This window comes from Vitis riparia, chromosome 15, assembly GCF_004353265.1.
Source record: "Vitis riparia cultivar Riparia Gloire de Montpellier isolate 1030 chromosome 15, EGFV_Vit.rip_1.0, whole genome shotgun sequence".
Taxonomy (NCBI): domain Eukaryota; kingdom Viridiplantae; phylum Streptophyta; class Magnoliopsida; order Vitales; family Vitaceae; genus Vitis; species Vitis riparia.
In genome coordinates this window covers 13,233,410-13,259,283 of record NC_048445.1, presented here as the reverse complement: position 1 = coordinate 13,259,283, position 25,874 = coordinate 13,233,410, and the positions used below count along the sequence as shown (strand labels likewise).

The following is a 25,874-nucleotide window of genomic DNA, read 5'->3' as shown; positions in this document are numbered from 1 at the left end:
TGGCAGCTCAGTGAGTGTCCATGTTTGGTTCTTTTCGATGGATTTGATTTCATTGTTCATGACCAATCTCTAATTTTCACTCTTCACAGCTTCCTTAAAATACAATGGATCAGTTGACTCTACTAACGCCATATGAACTTCATCCTCAAATAGATCTTCACCACTAACATAATCACCCATCCACATTAGAGGTTGCCTCTCACGAGATTGCCTCAACTCCCTCACTCCCTCTTCACCCTCTCTAGAACCATCTCCCTTAAGTATTTCCTACCTCTCCATCAGTATTTTCTCTATTCCCATTTTCGCTCACCCCTTCTTCATTCTCACCATCACCATCACCCCATTCTAAATCTACTACCATTTGTTCTTCATAACTCACATCCCAATCCCATTGTTTTTCTTCTTCAAAAATTACATCTCTACTCACAACAACTCTCTTAGCAACAAGATTCCTTACTAACTCCCAATAGCACACAAGTAATGCTTTTATTATCAAGTTTAGTCTTCCTTTCTTCTGGAACATGAATGTGTGTTATGCAACCAAAGACTCGAAAATAATCTATTGAGGGTTTCACTCCACTCCAAGCCTCCTCTGGTGTAACATTCTTGACTGCCAATGTAGGACACCCATTTAGGACATAAATAGTCCAATTCACTGCCTCTAGCCAAAAAGTCTTGGGAATGTTCTTATCATATAACATGGAACAAATCATGTTCATCATAGTTCTATTTTCCTTTCACCTACACCATTCTGTTGCGGAGTATAAGCGGTGGTCAACTACCTCTTGATCCCACTTTGTTTGCAAAAATCATTGAACTCATTTGAATTGAATTCTACTCTATTAGTGCGAAAACACCTAACAAATAACCTTGTTTCTTTTTCAACCATAGTCTTAAAGGCTTTAAAAGAATTTAAAGCCTCTGACTTCTCTACCAAGAAATACACCCATGCTTTTCTACTATAGTCATCAATGAATAACAAAATGTACCTCTTGTTGTTATTAGATGCAGTGATCAGACCACAAATATCTATATGAATAAGTTCCAACTTCTGAGTTGCTCTCCAAGCACTCTTCTTTGGAATATAGGGTCACGGTGTTGCTTCCCGTTAATGCAATTAGTGCATGTCACACTTGAGGCAAAGAATTGAGGAAGTCCACGTACCATGTTCTTGTACAACAAGGTTCTCAAACCTTTGTAACTCAGATGCCCATACCTCTGATGCCAAAGATAAAACAAGTTTTGAGTTCTTGTGTGAAAGCACTGATCAGATTGTACTTGAGAGAGAGCTTGAAACTGAGGCAGCAAGATAAACATCTAATTGGCACTCATGTTGGTTTGAATTATGAAACCCTTCTCTAGATAAAATATCTTGCACATCCCTCCCTTGATCAAAATAGCCAAGCTTCTTTCTTGCAATTGCCTTATGCTCAAGAGATTATTTCTCAACTCTGGAATATAGTATACCTTAGCAACAACATGATTGACTCCATCCAGCAGCAGCTTCACACTTCCCTTTCCCATCACATCCATCTTAGTGTTGTTCCCCAATTTTATCGAATATCAAAATTTTTCATCGAGTTCATTGAACATAGTTCAATCGCCACACATGTGATTAGAACACCTTGAATCAAGGAACCATGCATTTTCTCTTCTGGCCTTATACAACTCCACATAAGACATCAAAAGCATTTCTTCCTCCTCATCAAGCTTTGTATAATTTGCTTCTTTATTCCCAAAAATACATTCATACCAAAAATGTCCAAGTTGATGGCATCGGTAACACTCCACAGTTGCCTTGTTGAAGTCTACTCGACCTCTCCCTCTCCCTCTTTCTCTTCCTCTGTAGGTACCACGACCACGACCTCTTCCTCCTTCAGATGTCACTTTCAAAGCCTATTCTTCACCATTACATCTTTGAAACTTATGTTCATGCACTATTAATGAGCTTTGTAACTCATCAACAGTAAGAACATCAATGTCTTTTGACTCCTCAATAGAACATACAACATAGTTGAACTTCTCAATTAACGAGAATACAATTTTCTCCACCACTTTAACATCCTGCATATCTTCTCCATAAATTCGCATCTTGTTGGCCACTGTCATGACCCTAGAGAAGTATTCTGTCACTCCTTCACCAGATCTCATCTCAAGAGTTTCAAATTCTTTATAGAGAGCTTGAAGATGAGACCTCTTGAACCTTGCATTTCCTTCGAATTTTTTCTTCATGGCGTCCCATATGTCTTTGGTAGTATCCTTCTTAAGAATGGTGTCAAGAACGATCCAATCGATCGCCTGGAAAAGATAGTTCTTCACTTTCATGTCTTTCAACTTCATCTCATCATCCTTCTTTCGTTGTCCATCTGTCTGCACCGATTCACTTGTTGGCTCAATATAGCCAAGCTCTAATAACCCCTAAAATTCCTTAGATTGTAGAAAATTTTCCATCAGCATCTCCAATGATCATAGTGACCATCAAAGCGAGGAATGGTTGGCTATATAAAACTCCCTTTTGTAGTCATCTTTTGTGCTGCTACAAGAACTTCAAAGACTGCTGCTTTGATTTGTCAGGCCTAGTGGGGTATCTAATACCAAATTGTTGGGAATTTTGATCTAAAATGAAACTAAGAACAAGAACACAACAAGCTGGATTGAATAACCCAGTTTTATTAACAATAAATTTGGCTTAAATAGTCATTCAATACACGATCTTAACATAAACGAGAAAGCAGCACACGATCTTAACAGAAATGAGAAAGCAACCCACTTAGCGGAAATAAAGTCAAGTGGTAACAGAAACTTGGAACAATTCAAATACAAGTAAATGTCCCTAAAGACTAGATTTTTTCCTATAAACCAGAACATTATTCTAACAAAAAAATTGCAGTAAACTCCTTCAAATCCATGTGCAACTTCAATAAGTAAAAAATTTTGTTTTTAATAAAATTAAGAGAAAATTAATATAAATTATTAAATATAATTTTTTTATAAAAAAAAATATTTTTTATATAAATAAAATATAAAAATTTTAAGAAACCAAAATGTTAGAACCACAACAAAGTTTTTTTTTATATAATTAAAAAACAAAGGCAAAAATGTGGAGGTATTGTGGATGAGGGGGAAAAAAAGAAAAAAAAAAAGAAGATGAAATAGTGAAAAAAAAAAATCATAAAGCTAACACATTAAAAAAAAAAAATTATAATTATATAAAATAAAAATTATAATATTCATTAATTTAATAGGATTAAAAAGAACTAAAAATTTAAAAATTATTAAGTATTAAATTAAATTATTAATTATTAAATTAAAAATATAAAATATTAATAAAATCATATATAATTATAATATGCATATTATATTAATATTTTAATTATATAATAATATTTACATATTATATATTATAATATTATAATATATATATATATAGAGAGAGAGAGAGATATTGAATTTGTTGATATTAACGGGAAGGAAAGAGGGAAAAGGAAAAAAAGTAAACTCATGATGGTTGCCATGTGTCAAGTTTAAAGACAATAATTCGGTCTTTGACTTGTAAAAAAATTGGTTTAGGGTAGGAGGGAAGATGGTAGAAATGGTAATACGGCAACTTTGATATTTTTCACTATTTGAGTAAGAATTACTTTTTTCTAAAATCCATAAACTTGAAAAATGAAAAGTAAAAATTTTAAAAATTAAATATTTTTTAAAGAGTGTATATTTACATAATTTTTTTAGTATTTTTTTAAATTTAAATCAAGTTGGTTGAACCAATAAAGTTTTAACTTTTTTTATCATCATTAGAACTTAAAATTATTCAAACCTTGGACTAATAGATAGAAAGTGTAGACAAATGACAATCAAACGGGAGTGAAGTTTTGATTTCACTTATGATTCATCTCACTATCTGTTCCAAACATAGGAATGGTCACTAATGGAAAGAGATTTTCCTTTCACCATTCCCATTCCCATTCCCATTCCCATTCCCATTGCTTCTAACAAATGCAGCCCAAGTATGAAACTTTGGGCTCTTCTGCCATTTACAAAAAACAAATTAAATAGCATAGATAATTTTTGTGTATTTGGGACTGTCTGATTGGGTGGATTGGTGACCTCATTTTAGTTTACCTTTTATTTCCTTATGTTTCTTACCATATTCCTCACTACCATATACAGGTGATGGTTGACCAACTGCCTAGGCAACACCTAATTTTGAATATGTAATATAAAATTTAATTAATTAATTAATTAATTGTTTATCACATGATTCCACTCACAACTCACACCCCTTCTACCACCATGTGGATCTTATCTCTTAATCAAATCAAATATAGAAAAGATTTTTTTCTAAGTAAAAATATATTTTCCATATAGAAAAATATTTCCACATGGCTATGTAAATATTTAATTTTGATTATATATATATTAAAAATAAAAGGCCATTTTTTATTATATTTGTCCTTTTCCAAGCTACGTTTCACATTTGTTGTATATATTAGTTTTAGTATTAGACTTCACAGCCCATTTTGAATAAATTATATAATATAAATATATTATAAAAAATACTTCTCCATAAATTGAAAAAAAAAATATTGCCCATAAAGCAAGTGGGTATTCAATTAAAATTGATGAATTTTGTTTAGTGTTTGATAGTTGATGATGATTCAAATATAGAAGTAAAGAATCAAAATCAAGAGAAAGTTGTGGGTTGTGGGTTGTGGGCTGTGAGTGAGATAGGCAGCTGAACCGCCAGCAAAAGAAATTTAAAATTGTTGAAAAATGGCCGCAGTGATGGGCGGTGTTTATGTATTGGGTTTGAATGTGTTGAATACATACAGAACCAACCCATTCTTAGTAGGAAATTTTGAATACGACATCACCAATCACCAGGCATATGCTCCTATCTTCTAAGTCAACTCCCTAACTTTTTTCTATTCTAGTTTTCTTTAAATGGCTATGGCATTTTTAATAATTATTTGGAAATTTTGAAAAAATAAATAAAATGGTAGAAAGATGTGGAAGCGTGATGATAGAGATAATTAGGGAGGAATGGACCATTTCTTGAATAAATAAATAAAAACCAGAGGTTTCTTGTGAGTTCCCTGACCAGTCACCCATACTCACAGCTTGCAAAAGCATCTATTGACTTTTGACTTTTGATTTTTGATTTGTTTCTATCCGCCAACTCAAAGAAAGCCATAGATAAACCTTGTCATTAAGTATATCTTATCCTGTCCTCCATGTGTCTCCAACCCGACCCCTCTTCAATGGCAATGGATTTTCCTGTGGATTTCAGATGCCCCATCTCCATGGAGCTCATGCAAGACCCTGTCACCATATCCACTGGGGTCACCTATGAGCGAAAGAATATCGAAAAATGGCTCTTCTCATACAACAAGAAGACATGCCCAACAACCATGCAGCGCATCAACTGTTTTGATATCACCCCTAATCACACCCTCAAGAGGCTCATCCTCGCATGGCAGAATGAGGAAGCCGCTCGGTCATGTGAGTCGCGGCCGGTGCGGTCCCTCAAGCACGATGAATTGGTGTCGCTGCTTGCCACCATGGAATCCACTCCATTCAAGGTTAATTCTCTCAAGAAACTTCGTGCCATTGTTGGATTAGGCCATGAGGTGAAGGATGATTTCATGAGGTGCGGTGGGGTTGAAGTTCTTGTTCAAATCATTGCCCAAATCCTCATTGAGTCCTTTGATTTTTTGGCTTTTACAGCTTGTGAGGAGGCTCTGGGGGTTCTGCACCAGTACCTCTCTTTATCTGAAGAAGACGATGAGAAAACAATCCAGCTTTTGTCCAAGCCTGAATCCATCAAGTCCTTGGCCATCATGCTTCAACGAGGAAGCGGTGAAGCCCGGTTTTACGCGGTCACAATCTTCCAAAAGCTGGCACAAGCTGATTATAATTGGAAGAAGTTTGTCATACAAGATCAGGGCTTTGAGTTCTTCAGATCTTTGTTAGAGCTTGTGTCTGATGACCAAATCTGCACCAAGGCAAGTGCAAGTGCCTTGGAGCTTCTCATAGAAATACTGGGATCATCCAAGACAAGTCGGTTAAAAGCCATTGAAGCTGGCGCAGTCTGCATCCTCATTGAGCTCCTCCCGGACTCCAACCGGTCCAAATGTGAAAAAATGCTTCTGCTTCTGAAATTTCTATGTGAATGTGCAGAAGGGAGACTAGCCTTGGTTGAACATGGATTAGGGATAGCTGCCATATCCAAGAAACTACTACATGTCTCAAGCGCCGCCACCAAGATCACCGTGAAGATCTTATGGCTCATCTGTAGCTATCATCCCAGCGAAAGGGTCCTGGAAGAACTGCTGATTTTTGGATCAGTGAAGAAGCTTTTGGCATTGTTGCATATCGACAATCGATCATCTACAAAGGAGAAGGTGGTGAAGATCTTCAAGTTGCATGGAAATTCATGGAGGCAGAACCCTTGTTTCCCTTGTGAGTTGAAGGATCATTTGGGATTAATGAATGGATCTTGCTGAAGGAAAGTACGAGAAAAAGAAAAATGTCTGTCAAACACATAGTGGTATACAACATATTAATTTTCCCAATTAAATAAAATTTGAATTAGTGTAGCCCATACTACTTTGTTATCTGATATCCACTGCTATCGTCTTCATTTTCATTAGATTATGAACTTCCATTTAACTTCAAATATGTTTGATTTATTTACTTTTCCCTTGGGGCATAATTAATATTTGTGTCACCCATCATCTTTCTTGATAATATATGAAAGTGATTTATTAAATTAAGTAGAAAACTCCTTATGAGTAGCTAATAGATAATATATGAGATGTATTGTCTTCTTCACAAATCTCTATCAAAGTTTGATTAATAAATCTATTGATTTTGAGATAATAATAATAAAAGCTGAATTTATTTTTAAACTTTTCTTTGTAAGTTATGAAACTTTTTTTTATCTCTCCTCTTCCTTGAATTCAAGAGCTTCAAACTTATAGTTGTAGGGAAATCTTCTGCGCCTGCTAGGATCAATTACAAGCCTACTAAAGACCCACTAAGATGTAAGATGTATGATCAACCTGCTTAAGATCATAAAGCAACCCCCATTTTGTGTCCCAACCATATGGGCAACCTACTTGATTGGAAAGAATGAAAATAAGTTTTCATAGTTTGAGGAAAATTTGATAGAAAATTAGGACACCTGCTTTTAGAATTTTTTTTTAATAATTTAATCATATAACTTAATAACTTAATTTAAGTCATTAAATAGATTAAATATGTTGGGTAAAATAACTTAATTTTAAATTAATTTTACGAAACAACCTTAATAAAAAATAAATAATGGGTTTTAAATCAACTTCGGAAGAACATATTTGAACTTAAAAATTTAAAATCAATTAAGTCATTAAATAATAAATATTAAGTTTTACTAAACACTCATTTAGTACATGAAGTTTAACATTTAAGATATTTGGTGAACAAGAAAAATTAATTAGTACCCCTTGGCATTTAATAGAAAATCTTGCATTCCCATGCCCAACAAATATATTGTTTATTTTAGGGTTATTTGATTAAAAAGGTTGTTAGAAACCCAATTTTAAAAATCTAATTTTTTATCATTTTTTTTTACCTCATTTTGACAAATGCCCTTATTATTATTTTTGTAAAAATAACATTTTCTTTTAAAACATATTGTGAATACTTGAAATAATTAAGGGCATTTATATAAAAAATAAGTTGTTCTTAAAATAAAAACATGGGAAAAGATAAATTCACAAATATGAAAAGTATTTGGTCCCTTTTAACCAATTATTTCTTTATTTTATTCATACCAAAATTCAGTATGTACTTAATAACACTATAGTATGATGATTGTTTAATTGTAATGAGTAGTTAGCATAAAAAAAGTATGTATTTGGTAAAAAAAAAATATCAAATATTACAATACTTCACATTTGATAATGGAAACCTTAATTATTTCCTTTTCTACATATATGAAATTTTGTAGCAATTTGAAAGGGGAGATCCCAATGTTATCCTTTTTCATCCATGAATGCAAAAGAAGAGTGCAAGTCGCTTGAATTCAAGCAGCTGGTTGAACAGTTGCACCAAGAAAAAGAAACTCTGAAAACAACATCAATTGACCTTTTCAAAATAAAACAAAATTTTGAAATTTGCCCAAATTTTGGGTTGATTAAAAGCTGCCCAGTCCCCACTTATCCCATGAATCTCGGTTTCCTCTCTCCACTCTACTTAATGTTAGAGAGTAAACATGTAACCAGAGAGAAAAGAACAGAAAATTGTGGAAAGAGAGAGAACAGTATTCCTACCTTTTGACTATGACATTTATTTGCATCATGCCCCCACCTTTCTCAAACTTATATTTTACCAACTATTCACAATTATGACCAACGATTTGGCAAGTAACTCCGGGCCTTGTTTCAAAATCAACTTCAATTATTTATTTATTTTGAGATCACTATCTCACCATTGAAAATATAGTGGTGATTTCATCTATCTTGGTGGATACATTATGGGCCTACTACTTGTAAAAAATTATAAGGTTTTCAATAAGAAAGAAGGTTGCATGATAGGGATGTATCTACCTTACTTTTAGTTGAAGGTTAGTTATAAAAGCCAATGGGAGGTTTTGCCCCACTAAAGAGGAAAATGCTTAGCACTAATTCCACATGACATCTACATCTAGGTCATATTGATCTAAATAAGATATCAAGGCTGGTCAAGTGTAGAACATTGCACTGATTTGTTTCAAAAGACTTTTCAATCTAAGGATGACAACGAGACGAGTTTGGGATGGAACGCCCCTATCTCATTCTCATTCCAAAATATATAATTATTTTTCATCCCCATCCCAAACCCAGGGTGGGGCTAGGTATGTGCTCATATTCCTATTTTCAAACAAATACTAAATTCCTTTCCTTGCCTTATCCCTACCCGGGTATGTATTTTCAAGGCGGGGTGGGGTGGGGCTGCTTTGTTCTGCTCTGTAGGAAAAGGGCATCCAAAAACAAGCACCACTCAAATTCTAACAATTATATTAAATTTATCTTTCACTTATTGATTATAATTCATATTCTAGATAGCTCCAAATTTATAATATACCAGAAAAACACCAGATAGTATATATGGACACTTGCAAATTTGATAATGACAATTTTCAAAAATAATGTGTCTAGAAAGTTACAAGATTAAAAAAAAAAAAAAAAAAAAATTAGTGAGAACAGCCAAAAGAATAAAACCACCATGTACAATTTCATAGCTTTTGGTCACTTGCTTATGTCCCACGACGTACTATGTACAATTACATAGCTTTTGGTCCCACGACGCCTTCCAAAGGTCTAAGGCAAAATTCGCTTGCTTTTGGTCAGATGAACCAGAAGTCCTTCCATAGCTTTTCCTTGAATCAAAATATGTATCTCCATAAATTTGATTCATACCAGCAGCTTGCATGTGTGGAGTCAAAGTTTGAGGGAGAGAGAGAGAGAGAGAACCAGATCAGGTTAATAATTAGAAATTATGATATGCTTTGATAAGAAAGTTTTTGTTATCTTGCATTTACAGAAAAATTCAACAGAAGAGGGGGATATGGAGGCATGACCTGCCACCAGGCAGACTACCGGGGGGGGGGGGGGGGGGGGGGGGGGGGGGGGTGGGGGCGGAGATTCCTTCCATTTGAGTAGAGATAATCTCTGGTTATTTCCTTTTCCACTGTCATTCCTTTCGATGGAAGATCCAGTAGAAAGTTTTTGCCTTGGGATCCCAATGGCTTGGCTTATGATTGCTCTCAACACAATGGCATTTGACAACCAAAAGGTTAACTTGCATTCAGAGACAAAAAATAAATAAATAAGCTCTGAAGATTCTACCAGTTGTAATCAGGACTGAGGTTTCATTGAGTTATGAAAATTCAGGAAATATGCTTTAACATCCTGCTTATAAAGCAGCAGTTTGAGTAGAATCCACAGGAAGGTAAACCAAGCCATACAGTTGTGAAGTTGTCAAAACATCTTTCAGTGGACTATTTTTAGGTGTATTATGGAAGATGCCCTCTAATATCCTCAATTAAGTAAGAAGATTCAAGTTCTGGTCCACCATGAGAAGTGGAAAAGCAAAGTCGACTTAACCTGCTATACGCTTAAGGTGATTATCACTTCAAAATAGTAACAAGAATAAATGATAAAGACTATACAAAGAAGGATGCTTGAGGGAAATGCAGAAAATAAACATCATTTCCACATGCTTTTGCAACCAAAGCTAATCCTGAAACAACACTTCTAGCTGCACTGGCTCTCCTTGATTGTGAACTCTCTCTCTCTCTCTAAACATGAAGAAGATACATCCTAGGTAGGCGTTGACTTAGGCATGTACCTTATTCATGGAACTTCCATGCTCAGCAACAACTGAGTAAAGAGCAGCCTCTATGGCAGCAGCTTCTCTCAATTCTCCCTCAAGCATCTTTATTTTCTCTTCCAATTGCTGTATTTTTCTTTCAGAAAAGGTGTTTCTTGTGTCGTATCCACTTCCTATGAAGCCTCTTGCTCCATTCTGTCTATCTCCCACAACTCCAACTTCCTTTGCTCCTTCAATAAACTGATTACCACCCACCAAATTTTTGCTCCTAGCTAAGTCTAATGATGATCGAACATATTTCACATGTTTTAATCTATCACTACTCAGAATATTGCTCTACTGTTCAAGATTTCCCCGTTGAAAGAAAGTGTATCATTACCTGATGAAGCTTCTATGGACCCGTATTTTTTCACGTGTGTTCCCACTCAACTCGCGATACTCATTTTTATTTAAGGTGAAAATTTCTATTTTATAAAAAATTGAGTCATTACTTATTTTATTTTATTTTATTTAAAAAAAAAACAAACAAAATAAGAAATAAAACCCTAAAAAAACTTACTCCCATTTTTTGAAAAAACTATTTGCGAAAACCCAATTTTGGGTCCCGGGATCAGGTTACCTATTAGGAAGGTATTTCCAAAAATGTAGCACCCCTTTAAACCCTAAAAAGGTCTCTACTATTGAGTTAAGAAGATTATAGCAAATGACTGATCAATCAAATGGATACCAAAATAGAACAAACATGAATGATATCATGGCAATAGGCAGGCATGCTTAATCAATGAAAACAAATAGGACCAAAAGCATACTTAGCCTACAACTAGAGTGCTATCACAAAACATTAAAGTTAGATAACAAAAAAATGAAGCACACAACATACATTTTATAAGAGAAAGTCAAACAATCATCAAGGCAATCATAGGTTGTATCAACACAAGGATATAGTTTACGTGAAACATTTCTCATGTAATTAAAAAAAAGTGAAGGGTGGAGATCGTACCTGACTAGCATATAAAATAGAATTAATCAAATAAAATTTTTCATGGCACATAAATTGTACCATGTTGATCAAGAAATAACTAACTATTTTCTAAAACCTAAATATGAGTTAATCAAATTATACAAAAAAACTTTACAAGGCACACAAATTAAATAATATTGATCATGAAATAAGAACTAGCTATCTTCGAAAACATAAATATCATAAAAAGAAGTTAACCAAATTAATCAAATAAGATTTTACAAGCCACACAAATCAAATAATACTTATCATAAAATAAGAACTAGCTATCTTTGAAAACATAAATATCATAAAAATGAAGTTAACCAAATTAATCAAATAAGATTTTACAAGCCACACAAATCAAATAATACTGATCATAAAATAAGAACTAGTTATCTTCGAAAACATAAATATCATAAAAAGAAGTTAACTAAATTAATCAAATAATATTTTACAAGGCACACAAATTAAATAATATTGATCATGAAATAATTTCCATTTTTCCATGCATTACAAACATATCATGGATGTCAGCTCATTTTCCATTAAATCTCTATAAAATTCAGCCTTGAATTTCCGTCTGCAAACACCTCATAGTTGCATCTATACTTCCATTAGATTTCCGGAAAAAAAAAAAAAAAAAAAAAAAAACATCCATCCACATGGCCACGTTAGAATTCCACATACAACCATTAACCTACTGAAAATTCAGCCTCCAATTCTTAGCCACATTCTTCATTGTTCATCATTAAAAAATATCAGCTATATATCCGCCATCATGCAACCACTTCATTCACCTTAATTCCATTTGAAAATTCAGCCACCAATACGCCTTACGCAGCCCACAAAATTCACATTGTTACCATTGAAAATTCAGCCACATTCTCCATTGAAACTTCAACCACACTCTCCATTGAAACACACACTAAAATTCAACCACATTCTTTATTGTTTATCATAAAATAAAAATAAAAATAAAAAATAAAAAATCAGCTATATATCCACCATCATGCAGCCACCTTATTCACCTTTAACTCCATTTGAAAATTCAGCCACCAACACGCCTTACGCAGCCCACAAAATTCATAACTGCAATTCTCAAATTCTCTCATCGAGATTCATGGTTGCACTCTTCTAATTCTTCCCACCGAGATTCATGGTTGCACTTTTCTCCATGAAATTACCTCCTCTTGCAACCCACACAAATTACCATGAATACATCTAAGTTTCAAACATCGGATTCTTCATATGCGGCCACCAAAACACCATCGATTTTCATTAAATTTTAGCCGTTAAAATTATGTATGCAGCCTTGAGTTTCAGCCACTAACATCTCCGTTAACATTTCCATGCTATGACCAAACTGCCCATTTATAATTGAAACAAAAACTATCCACTGATCTTATGAATCTCCAATAGCATTTCTATTTTCATTTAAACAAAAATTAAAGAACAACTCAAATCTTTTATGACAATCTTCACTTTTAATTCAAAGAAGGAAACAAAAGTAACTAATCTTGAAAATAAATTTTATGGCGTTTGTACTTTAAACAAAAAAAAAAAACAAAAATCAACTAAATCACTTGTTAAAGCATCTTCATTTTTAAATCAATTAGAAAAACAACAACAATAACTAAATTAACCTTTATGATATCTTCTTTTTTAATTTAAAACAGAGATCACTAACCTCTACTTTCAGTTGTAACCCCTCCTAGAGGTGCGGAAAATGGTGATGCTCCAAAGACGAAAGAATAATGAAGCTAATGCGGTTCTATTGGTCTAAAACGTAGATGATGAGTTGCTAAAGATGGTGCGTGTTAGCCTTCAATGGCAATGGACTATTCCCTCTCAATTGAAGCTTTTCTCTCAATCAAATTTTATTTTTCCTTTCTCTCTTTGATCTTTCTATGTTTTTTTTTTTTTTTTTTTTTTCCTTTTTGGCTATTTGGTTTTTCCCCTAAATCCTCCCTGTCTTTGCTCTTCTCCTCCCCAAAAACCTTTAGAATCTTCTCTCGTAATCCCCCTATCCCTAGCTTCTCCTTTCCAATGGTCATTTTCCACTTCCCCACCAAAACTCTTTAAATCTCCCCAAAAATCCAGTCTATGTTGCCTTCCCATGCTCTCATTTCCATTTGCCCACCAAAAATTCTTTTTTTTTCTTTTTTCTTTTTTCCAGAATCAATTAAACCTAAGCAGAGTATGTGCACCTAGAAGGGCTAAGTGTGCTTAATGGGCCTAAATATGTCTAAGCAAGTTGTCATAAAAGTGTACCTAGTATTCATAATGGTTCAAAGAGGTAAGCTATATGAGTAGTAATGGACTACCAAGAACTACTATGGAGTACTAAAAGAGTACTAAATCAGGGCATGTGCTAAATGGACAAAATTGAGGGTCTACAAATATGCCCATCTTCGGTAGAGATCACGAGTGTAAAGAATACGAGCATAAATACGAGTAATGACTGGATGAAATGAACTATACTAAAGAACTAAGAAAAGACTAGAAATTTTGTCATAACACATGACCTGATAAGTCGTAAGATGGATCAGTCACAAGGGATGAAATACCCTAAATAAGAGAATACAAAAACCCTAGCAATGAATGGACAGATATGACAAATATGATGGAATGATGAGGACAAAGAATGGAAACTATCATCTCTGAACACTAAGAAACTATGACTCTAAATAGTAAGAATGAGAAAAAAAACGACTTTGAAAGCCTAACAAAAAAAAAGGTGACTCTAAATGCTTAAATCGAGAAAGTGGCTCTAAACGCCTAACTAAGAAAGTGGTTCTAAAAGCTTAATGGCTCCGAACGCCTATGGCTCTGAACACCTATGAGGGAAAATGTGGCTCTACACACCTATCCAAAAGTGGTTGCTCTAAATGCCTATGAAGAGAAGGGTGACTCTAAACGCCTCTCCAATGGGGCGACTTTGATCGCTTTTGGATTTGAACACCCATGAGGGAAAGGTTGACTCTACACATCTAACCGGATTGTCTTATGTACTTGAGTCTCAAAAGAATTTGATTTCAGTTTCTAGTTTAAATAAATCGGATTATTTTGTTTATTTCAATAAAAATGTTATATTAAAAATAATAATTTATTTATTTGCTCAGGTATATTGGTTGACAAATCTCTTTCATACCACTCTTGTTTCTTTGTTGTCTATTATTGAAAATAAGAATGTTTCACCTAAGAGGAAAGTACCTAACACTAATCAAACTTTTATATGGCGTCTACACCTAGGTCATATTAATCGTATTCATAGCCAATTCATGGAATTAGGTAATCTATTTGAGATTGTAGTGCACCACCTCTTAATTGGAAGGATGGGTGGTCTTGGCCGTCAGGATGGGCTTCTCATAGTGAGTACATTAATGTGTATAATTACACATTAGACATGACTTATGGTGAGTCACAACATAATGCTATTGAGTAGTCATGAATTCACCAAGCTATTATATTGTATTGTCTCTCAACCTTAAGAGAATATTAAGTTTGTGCATAAGTTAGTAGTAGTTTTGACCTATAGGTAAGATCCTAAAGTGATCATATATTCCTTATGGATTAGGTCACTGTTGATAGAAGTCGATAGTAACAAGTATTCTCAATAGAGGCACCATGATATCTCATGAACCTTATAATAGTGTGTCCCCTTAGGTGATAATAAAATTTGTGGACCCACAATAATTCCTTTAGTGGAATTTGACATATGCTCTTAGTAAGTTATATGCTATTTGATCACATAATAGGAAGATTTGTAACTCACAGATGATAAAGTTAGTCTTGAAAGATTGACAACTTTCACTTTGTTAGACTATGGATGACCAGTTCATAGAGAGATTATATATAATGGATAGTAAGTCACATATTTGAGCACTTGGTGTTTTGTTGTAATATATGTAGGCTACTGGAGTGCAATTGACTCTCTATAGTGCAATGTTGAGTCAACTTCAAAATTGGATTTTGAGACTATCCCATGGGTCCTAATGGTCCTCGCTCGAGCTCATATTCCTTAATGACACAATTTATGAAGATTGGATGAGTTTTTAGTTCACTTGTGTGCATAAACGCATTTTGGTAATTATCTAAGGTTACACAGGGGTAAGTTAGCAGTATCTCTAGACTGAGCTAATTGATTAATTGGGGTTCTATTGGGTTAATTAATCAATTAGAAATCTTTTTGGGTTAGATTAAGTAACTTAAACTAATGGTGGGCTCAAGTCACTTAAGCCTAGTAAGAAGCCTATGAATACCCCTTTAGGGGTTAGGGTTTTAAGTCTTGTCACTCTCTCCCTATAGTCTAAAGAGATAACTCTAGTCTCTAACCCTGAGATCTCCAACATTTCAATGCTTAGATCATCCACAGGAGTTTTAGGGTATACTACACCGATAGGAATCGATCCAAGAATATCTAGATCGCAAGTATAACACCTTGTTTAGATCTTTGGTGTTTTTGGTCTTTGAATAGCATAATTTTATGTTGTATTTAATTAGATCTAGAATGCCTAGAATAGGAATGCATACATCCTAATGATCTAAGGCATGGGTTTGAAGTAATCTAGGGTTTCCCAACACATCCTTTTGATTGCTTGAAAATTGAAAGGAAAACAAATCTTAATCCACGAAAACATGAATAAGAAATCAAAAATTGTAAGGAATAAATCATGTTCAAAAGAGAAAAACCCTAAGTTGAGGTCTCTATGTCTATCACCCTAACCAAACAAATAACTTAAAAAAAATAAAAATAATAAATATATAAAACTACCATAGAATTGAAATGATAAGAATATTGGGGAGTAACTAAGTAATATGACCTTTGATGACATTGGAATTTGATGTCATTTCTAAAAAAATATTTATTTAATGAGGTTTCCATGGTTGAAAGTTTTTTAAGAAAGAAGAAAGACGAAGAGAAAAAAATGAGGACCATGGGGATTTGAAGAGACATCAAAGAAGATGGAAGATATATTACAAAATGACTTCTAACAGTAGCTTTTTTCAATTTTGTAACTATTAGGAAATATTCTTTCCAAAAGTGTTAAGAAAATTTTAATAGAATTTCAAGATGTTAAGAATTGTTAGAAAATAGAGCAGACCTAATTTGTCTTTTGCCCATTACATGAGTTGAAATTTTTTTTTACCTTTTATTAAAATTTTAATATTTTATATAAAAAATAAATCAATATGCAAAATAAGTAGAGCCCAAAAAACAATTCAATTAAATTGATTATATATTTTATAAATTTTATGTTGGAAAATGAGTGAATACATTGAATGGGTGACTGAATTTTGGCTTCTTAAAGTTTAACAATCTCTTTTCCCCCTCCCCCTTTTTGAGATCTATATAAAGAGGGACTCTAGCTCTCTTTCAAAGAGATTGAGTTCCTGAATTCTAGCATTAAAGTCATCAAAACCTTTATTTCCTCTTTTCGTTGTGATAGAGTTAGACACAATTCAATTCATAGGGAGTGGTTGCAAGGTGTTGTTGCTGCCACTCAAATATCGTTTTATAGTGGAAGACGAACGCCTTACAATTCTCAAAGTACCAGTAGAGAAGACGAACCTATTTTAAGGAAATTATGGCTTCACAAGACTCAGTTTTGTTCCTTTTTTCCCTTTTTTGTTTATTTATTTATTTTTCTTCTTTTCTTTTTTGTTCCTTTTCTTTTGTTTTCTTTTTCTTTTTTGATGGATTAACCAAGGTAAAAAAAATATTAAAACAAATTAATTTGCAAACAATAAAGTGGAAAAAGCAAAAAAAAAAAAAATGGTTGAAGGAGATAAAAAATAAAAAAAAATAAAAAAACTTGATTGAAGAAAAAAAAAATTGTTCAAGAAGGAAACCTGCAAGTTTTTTTTTTGTTTAATGATAATTTCGTGACTATACTTTTTCAAGAAAGAAAAAAAAAATTGTTTTCATTTTGAAAAAAAAAAAAAAGTTTGTTATTCAAGGTTTTTCGGGAAAACAAACAAGCAAAATGATTTATTGTTTTAATAATAATAATAATAATAATTTGTTCAGAAAAAAAAAAAATTATTACAAGAACAAGTCTTGAAACCATGACCAAGGGTATCCTCCCTCCTAAACATTGAATGCCTACACCATTAGTCAATGACTCATGAGTATGCTAAGTCATGTAAGAGAACCTACTAGAAAAATAAGCTTACTTACTCTATTTTTCCTATGAGGTTTGCGCCATATTTTTTTGGAAATTAGAAATTACGATACAGAAAAATTCTGTCTAAGGAATTTGGATTTTAAGCAAGACCATTTGTGACCCCTCCATATTTCTTGGCAACTGAATATTTTGTCTAAGGAGGTTGGTCTTGGTATGGGCTATTACACCCCACCAGTCTTTCTTGGGAATACTCTGTAGAGTGGTTTTTAGTAATTCTAGGAAAATTGGATTTATCAAATTTTTTTTTTTAAAAAAAAAAAACAAATTTGACACACTTTCTAGGGTGTTTCAAGAAAAAGGCAACTAAATCTAACAACGTTGTTGTGATAGATTGGCCCAAGTGGCAACCCCTACTGTGGCACAAGTGCTAACGCTGCCTACCATTGTACCTATCTCTATCTCACCTAGAGAAAAATTAGAGAAGTTATGTGGATTTAATTTTAAAAAGTGGCAACAAAAGATGTTCTTTTATCTGACCACTCTAAATCTCGTAAGATTCTTGACTAAGGATGCTCCTGAGCTTAGAGAAGATGAGCTTGATATCCAAGTCATTAGTGTTATGGATGCTTGGAAACATTATTACTTCCTATGTAGAAATTATGTCATGAATGGATTAGTTGATTTTTTGTACAATGTTTACTCTAACAAGAAAAAAACAGCTAAGAAGCTATTGGAATCTATAGACCAGAAATATAAAACTGAGAATGTCAGGGCTTAGAAATTCATCATGGGCCACTTCCTCGACTATAAGATGGTAGATTCCAAGACTGTGGTGAGTCAAGTCCAAGAACTTCAAGTAATCTTGCATGAAATACATGCTAAGAGAATGATTTTGAGCGAAACTTTCCAAGTGGCAACTGTAATTGAGAAACTACCTTCTACTTGAAAAGATTTTAAGAATTACCTCAAGCACAAAATAAAGGAAATGAACATCAAGGATATATCTGATTATTAAAAATCACATTGAAGAAGATAATAGAGGATCTGAAAAGAAAGGGGGCAAACACTCTGAATAAGGCCAAGGCTAATTTTGTGGAACATGGTCAAAGTTCCAAGGCAAAGAAGAACAACAACAAAGGGAAAAGATCTAGGTTGGGACCTAAAAGAGGGATCTCCAAGAGGCCAAAGTTTCAAAGAAAGTGTTTTAGTTGTGGAAAGCAAGGTCACAAATTTGCTAATTGTAGACTACCCAAAAAAAACAAACAAACAAACAAACCCAAGGAAGCTAGTGTGATCGACAACATCACTAAAGAGGTTTCTGACATTGACCTCACAAATGTAGTCTCTGAGCTGAACTTGGTAGGATAGAACCCAAAGGAATGGAGGATTGATATTGGTGCTACTCGCCATGTATGCTTTGATAAGAAACTGTTCTCCATTTTTAAACCAATTGAGAATGGGGAAAAGGTGTTTATGGGGAACTCAAGCACCTCTGAGATCAAAGGTCAAGGCAAAGTAATCTTGAAGATGACTTCTAGGAATGAGTTGACTTTGACTAATGTTTTATATGTACACAAAATCTGCAAGAACTTGGTGCCCAGTTCATTACAAAATAGTTATGGATTTCGATTGGTGTTTGAGTCAAACAAATTTGTTTTGTCCAAGAATGGAATGTATGTTGGAAAGAGGTATATGAGTGATGGAATGTGGAAACTCAATGTAATGACTATTATTAAGTCAAATATGAATAAAGCTAGTACTTCTACTTACATGCTTGAATCTTCCAATATTTGGCATGGTAGATTAGGATGTGTTAATTATGATACATTAAATAGATTAATTAACTTAAATCATATACCAACATTCCAAATTAATTCCAAACATAAGTGTGAAACTTGTGTTGAGACAAAACTAACAAGGTCATCTTTTCAAAGTGTTGAAAGAAACACTGAACCCCTTGATTTAATTCACAATGATACATGTGATTTGAAATTTGTACAAACAAGAGGTAGTAATAAATATTTATTACTTTTGTTGATGATAGCACCAAATACTGTTATGTGTATTTGCTAAGAAGCAAGGACGAAGCTATAGAGAAATTCGTTCTCTAAAAAAACGAAGTTGAGAATCAATTCAACAGAAAAATTAAGGTGCAAAGAAGTGACCAAGGTGGTGAGTATGAATCGCCATTTGTTAACATATGTGCTCAACATGGGATTATATATGAAACCATAGCACCATATTCGCCTCAGTCCAATGGAGTGGTTAAGTGAAAGAATTGTACCTTGAAAGAAATGACGAACACAATGTTAATAAGTTCTGGATTGCCACATAACATGTGGAGAGAAGCCATTTTGACTACTAATTGCCTTTTAAATAAGGTACCCAAAAAGAAATTAGAAAAGACTCCATATGCATTATGGAAAGGAAGAAAGTCATCATATAAATACTTATGAATGTGGGGATGTCTTGCTAAAGTGGCAACTCTTCCACCTAAAAAAGTGAAAATGGGACCTAAGACTATTGATTGCATTTTCATTGGTTATGCACATAACAATAATGTTTATCAGTTTCTTGTTTATGAATCAAATATTCCATATATTCACAAGAACATGATAATGTAATCAAGGAATGCATAGTTCTTTGAAGACGCATTTCCATGTAAATCTAAAGAAGAGTCAAGTTTATCAAAACGAATGCTTGAAACTATTAATGAAAATTGTCAAGATCAAAATAAAGAAGTTGAGGTAGAACCTTAACGTAGCAAAAATGCAAGGACAAAAAAAATCTTTTGGTCCAGATTTTCTTACTTATATGCTTGAAGACGAACCTCAAACTTTTAAAGGGGCAGTGAACTCTATAGAAGGCCATTTGTGGAAAGAGGCCATTAAGAGTGAAATTGATTCCATATTGCAAAACCATATATACTTGGGAACTAGTGGATCTTCCACCAGGTTGTAAACCTTTGAATTTTAAGTGGATTTTCAAAAGAAATATGAAAGTCGATGTGTCAATTTACAAGTACAAAGCAAGACTTGTAATCAAAGGCTACAAACAAACTAAAGGCCTAGATTATTTTGACACATATTCTCACGTGATGAGAATAAATTCCATTCGGATGGTACTTGCAATTACTAACTTAAGAAATCTTGAAGTACACCAAATGGATGTAAAAACAACCTTTCTAAATGCAAATTTAGATGAAGAGATCTATATGGAGCAACCAAAGGGTTTTTCAGCTCTATGACAAGAAATGAATGTTTGTAAATTGGTTAAATCTTTGTATGGATTAAAACAAGCAATGAAACAATGGTATTAAAAATTTGGCAATGTTATGATGTTACATGGCTTCAAAATCAATGAATGTGACAAGTGTGTTTATGTCAAAGTTACTGAACATGGTTATGTCATTTTATGTTTGTATGTAAACGACATGCTTATTGTTGGTAGTAATGATAAGATGATCACATCTACTAAGAACATGTTGAATTCAAGGTTTGACATGAAAGACATAAGACTTGTTGATGTTCTATTAGGAATAAAAATCATAAGAACATCAGATGGACTTATCTTAAATCAGTCACATTATGTAGAGAATATGCTTGGAAAGTTTGATAAGGATAATTCCGGAGTAGCTAGAACACCAGTAGATGTAACTCTACATTTGCCCAAGAATAAAGGTGAGAGTGTTTCTCAAATAGAATACTCTAGATTAATAGGTAGTCTAATGTAATGAGTTGTACAAGACCAGATATAGACTATGCAATTAATAAACTAAGTAGATACACGAGTAATCCCAAAGCCAAGCATTTGCAAGGAATTATAAGAATATTAAAGTACTTACGATTTACTCGTGATTATGGGTTGCACTATACGAGATATCCAATTATACTTAAAGGATACAGTGATACGAATTGAATATCTAATGTTAAAGACTCAAAATCCACTAGTGGTTATGTGTTTACACTAAGAGGTGTAGTAGTCTCGTGGAAATCCTCAAAATAAACGGTTATTTCTACATCCACAATGGAATCTGAATTTATAGCACTAAATAAATGTGGAGAAGAGGACGAATAGTTATGCCACTTCCTAGAGGATATTCTAAGGTGGTTAAAGCTTGTGCTTCCAATTTGTATACATTGTGATAGTCAATCTACAATTGGTAGAGCATAGAGCAATATGTATAATGGTAAGTCTAGACATATTTGTCGTAGACACAATACCATTAGACAACTACTCTCAACTAGGGTTATCTCTATGGACTATGTAAAATCTAAGGATAACGCTACAGATCCGCTAACCAAAGGGTTAAATAGAGAGTTAGTTGAAAAGTCATCGAGGGGAATGAGACTAAAACGCATAAAAAAGAATAAAGTTGATACAATGGATACCCAACCTAGTTGATTGGAGATCCCAAGATTTAGGTTCAAAAGGGACAACTAAACTATAAAAGACTATGTTAGATCACTGTGGGGATCTTTCCTTATTCATTCCTATGATGAAACAGTAATACCCATAAGAAGAAATGATAAGTTATGCTTTTTATGATCCTTATGCATCGAAAATCCGAGCAGGGTAATGCAGGTTAATCTTAATTAAGAGAACACCTATGTAAGAGTGAAGTAAGGTCACTTCCAAGGGAATTGAATAGGGCACAATTCTTATTAAACTCTTACAAAACCAAGCATACTCATGGCCAAAATGAACATAACAGTAAGAACTGAATGTGTTGGGAAGATTTGTGTAAAATATGTCATCGTCTACACAAATGACAAAACAGTTCAAGGACATCATGTCTATTGTCTAGTTAGTAGAGTAAACATATTTCTATAAGGGAAGGTTCAAAGGGTAACACCTACCTCTCCTATGCAAGTTTCAACTGTTGAACTCTATCACAAAGTATGTTGTGTCTTCAGCCCTTAATTTCATTCATACGAGGAATTGTTGGAAAATGAGTGAATACATTGAATGGGTGAATGAATTTAACCTTTTCCAGAAACATAAAAGCCTCAAGAAGCCAAAACATTTTGGCTTCTTGAAGTTTAATAGTCTCTTTCCCCCTTTTTTGAAGTCTATATAAAGAGAGACTATAACTCTCTTTCGGAGAGGTTAAGTTCCTAAATTCTGGTGTTAAAGTCATCAAAACCTTCCTTTCCTCTTTCTGTTGAGATAAAGTCAGACACAGATCAATTCGTAGGGAGTGGCTGTAAGGTGTTGTTGCTACTACTCGAAGGCCATTTTATCGTGGGAGATAGACGCCTTACAATTCTCAAAACTCCAGTGGAGAAGGTGAATTTGTTTTAAGGAAATTGTGGCTTCAAAAGACTCGATTTTGTTTTTTCTTCCCTTCTCTGTTTATTTATTTATTTTTCTTCTTCCCTTTCTTTTTCTGACAAATTAACCAAGGTATGGTTTACATTTTCTACTAAAAAACATGTACTATTAATAATTTTTTTATATAATTATTTAATTTAAATTTAATTGATTATAAAGAATGTAGATTTTACATTAATATAAATAACTCTTAAGTTTCTAATATTACTTTATGCTAAAAACAATCAAATTAAATTCATATCACTAACTCATTTTATGTAGAATGTAATGTGAAATTCCCATTTACCCAATACCTATTACTTGGTGGATAACCCAATTATCAATTTAATTAATTGTATTGATGCTCATGTAAATAATTGTTAATATATTAAAATAAGTTACAATTTTTTATTCAATGATGATATAAATAATTGTTATTTTTCTTACCTTAATTAAATTCTTTATATTAAAATAAAACCCAACTCATTTCTAGAAAATACATTTATAATTTTAATTTCATCACAACCAAGTTATTATTATCCAATTACAACATTATCATCCTTCAAATTTATGTGTTTTGTGTAACAATATTGATAAAATTAAACTAAGAGACAATTTTATGTAAAATACATATGAAGTTGTCTAACCCTCAGTACAATGATATCGACTGTTTTACCAACTTGTTGCTATTAGTGGTAATAAGGCCCCATACTTCATCAACACCTACAAAGCATCAGGACTTCAACTTATAGAATGGATGCATCATCTTATGAAAAATTATATCACATTATGTTATGTTTTTTTTTTTTCTCTAACGCTAAACTACCAAACCCTACTTCCACTACGTACCTTAACCAAGTTAATTGAGTCCCAAATATCCCATATTGAAATCCAATTTTAAATTTAGTGAAGACAAAAGAAAATAAATATGATGAGAATCTTATAAGGTTTTGGCACTCGAGAGTTTGAAAGTAATCATTCTTTTTTCTTTTTGAAGAGAAGTTTTAAGTGGTGCATATATATTATGATTTTCAAATGGTGAACCTAATAAAAGCACCAATTAAACAGAAAAGGGAAAATGTAAAAGGATGAGAAGAAATCTAGTGAGTGGGTTTTCCACTAACAAAACAAACGATTTATAAACAAAAAAATGTATGATGGTAGGTTAGGTTATGTTTGGTTTTGAACATCGTCAGAAAAAGAAAATAGAAATGAAAAGTGAAAGGAAAGAAAAAACAATAAAGAGAAAAAATGAAAGGAAAGAAGAAACGAAGAAAAATAAAAAATATATTAAAAATCAATAAACTATTTTACATGTTTCTTCAAATTCATCTTACTTATTTTCTTTCATTATGTAAAGATTAAGACTATGTTTGGTTCCTGAAAAATAGTAAGGAAAAAAAATACTAAGGAAAATTATTTTCTCATATTTGGTTTCAATATGAAAAATACAAAAAAAAAAAAAAAAAAAATCAAATATAATCAAAATCAAACTAGCCTTACATTCTTTACCTATTGAAATGCGATACTATTTTTTTGCAAAATGAAGGGTGCTTATATTATGGATGTATTTGTAGAGCAATAAGGTAAAGGAGGGTTCTACTTGAAACTAACATTTTTTCTTTCATACTTATTTATTAGTCATCATCCTCTTCTTCTTCTTTCTTTAGCTATGGTTGCTTTCCTTTTTCTTTCAAACATTTTAATGGTGTTGTTGTTTTTCTTTTTTCTTTTTAGTTGAAAAGAGATGGAATATTGAATGAGATAAAAAGAAAATAAAGGAGGAAATGGAAAGAAAATAAGAAAGAGAGAAAGGAAAAGAATGGAGGATTAGAGTTAGGGATTTTTGGTGAGGCGTGTGTGGAGAAATATGGTGAAGATACTTGTATTATTTACTATCCTAATTTTAAATTTAAAAATAAATAATAATAATAATAATAATAATAATAATAATAATAATAAAAGAGGTGGTTCCAAATGATAAATGTTAATCATCTTTATAAATGATTGTTATTGTATAATTTCGCAGAAATAAAAATAAGAATAACGAATATAATAATAAGAGAGTGTTTTGCAATGTGATTTTAAAATAATTATTTATTTAAAAAATAGTTTATAAAAATTTATAGGCCCATTTAACATTAATTCGAATAATAACAAATAAAAGTTGTTTTTACTTATTTATAGAAACAAAAGAAAAAACATAAAGAAATAAAACTTTAAAAAGTAAGAGTCTGTTTGACGGAGTTTTTAAAAATTGTTTTCTATTTTTAAAAATAGAAAATAACTTTTAAAAATTCATAACACGGTTTGATTATTGTTCTTTGTTTCTAATTTTTAAAAACAAAGTGAAATAGAGAACACCTTTTAGAGAACAAGTAAAAATTGTTTTTACCAGTTTTTAAAAATAATAGAAAGACACATATACTCTATTATTTATCTCCTACATAGAATTATTATTATTATTATTATTATTATTATTATTATTATTATTGGCTAAGCCAAATTAACTCCAAATTAAATAAAACTTAGAGTGTGTTTGACAATGATGCTAAAAAAACATTTTTAGTCTTTCTAACACTTAAATGATAAAAATTTTCAAGTGTTGAAAAAATTAGAAGCGCTTTCTAAAATCATTATCAAATGGGTTCTTAATGCATTGGATTTGTTAATAAGTCTATTAAAATTTAAAAACAATTAAAAACTTAAATAATAAACTCATTAATAGTAGAAATTTATGAATATAATAAAATATCATTTTTTTCTAACATATAATAAAATAGTATGTTTCTACTAAAAATATAATTTATGATTTTATTATAATATTACTATTTATGTTTTACTAAAAACTATATATTTTTTAATTTATTTGTAATTATAGAATTATTTTCATTTTCGATAAGACTTCAATTAAATTTAATTAGTTAATATGATATAAATTGAATTTAAATTGTTTTTACAAAATCAAAGCAATTTTTTTTTTTAAAAAAAAAGAAAACAAATTATTCGAACAAGTCTTTTATAAAAATCCTTTTATAAAAATAAATTACTAAATGTCCTTACTTTTATAA

General features: G+C 32.2%; 2 protein-coding genes across 2 annotated transcripts; one reads left to right on the top strand and one right to left on the bottom strand.

Moving 5' to 3' along the window:
• Positions 1 to 1,896: 1,896 nt before the first annotated feature.
• LOC117931978 lies at positions 1,897 to 2,325 on the bottom strand. The gene has a single exon (XM_034853036.1). It carries the CDS (start codon positions 2,323 to 2,325, stop codon positions 1,897 to 1,899), a length of 429 nt encoding a protein of 142 aa, XP_034708927.1.
• A 2,909-nt stretch (positions 2,326 to 5,234) lies between these two features.
• LOC117931822 (E3 ubiquitin-protein ligase PUB23-like) lies at positions 5,235 to 6,682 on the top strand. The gene has a single exon (XM_034852892.1). It carries the CDS (start codon positions 5,238 to 5,240, stop codon positions 6,507 to 6,509), a length of 1,272 nt encoding a protein of 423 aa, XP_034708783.1. The 5' UTR covers positions 5,235 to 5,237; the 3' UTR covers positions 6,510 to 6,682.
• The last annotated feature ends 19,192 nt before the right edge of the window (positions 6,683 to 25,874 follow it).

What these genes read in the sequence shown, in the direction of transcription:
- LOC117931978 (XM_034853036.1), bottom strand. Translation starts at nt 2,325, where the DNA reads ATGAAAGTGAAGAACTATCTTTTCCAGGCGATCGATTGGATCGTTCTT.
- LOC117931822 (XM_034852892.1), top strand. Translation starts at nt 5,238, where the DNA reads ATGTGTCTCCAACCCGACCCCTCTTCAATGGCAATGGATTTTCCTGTG.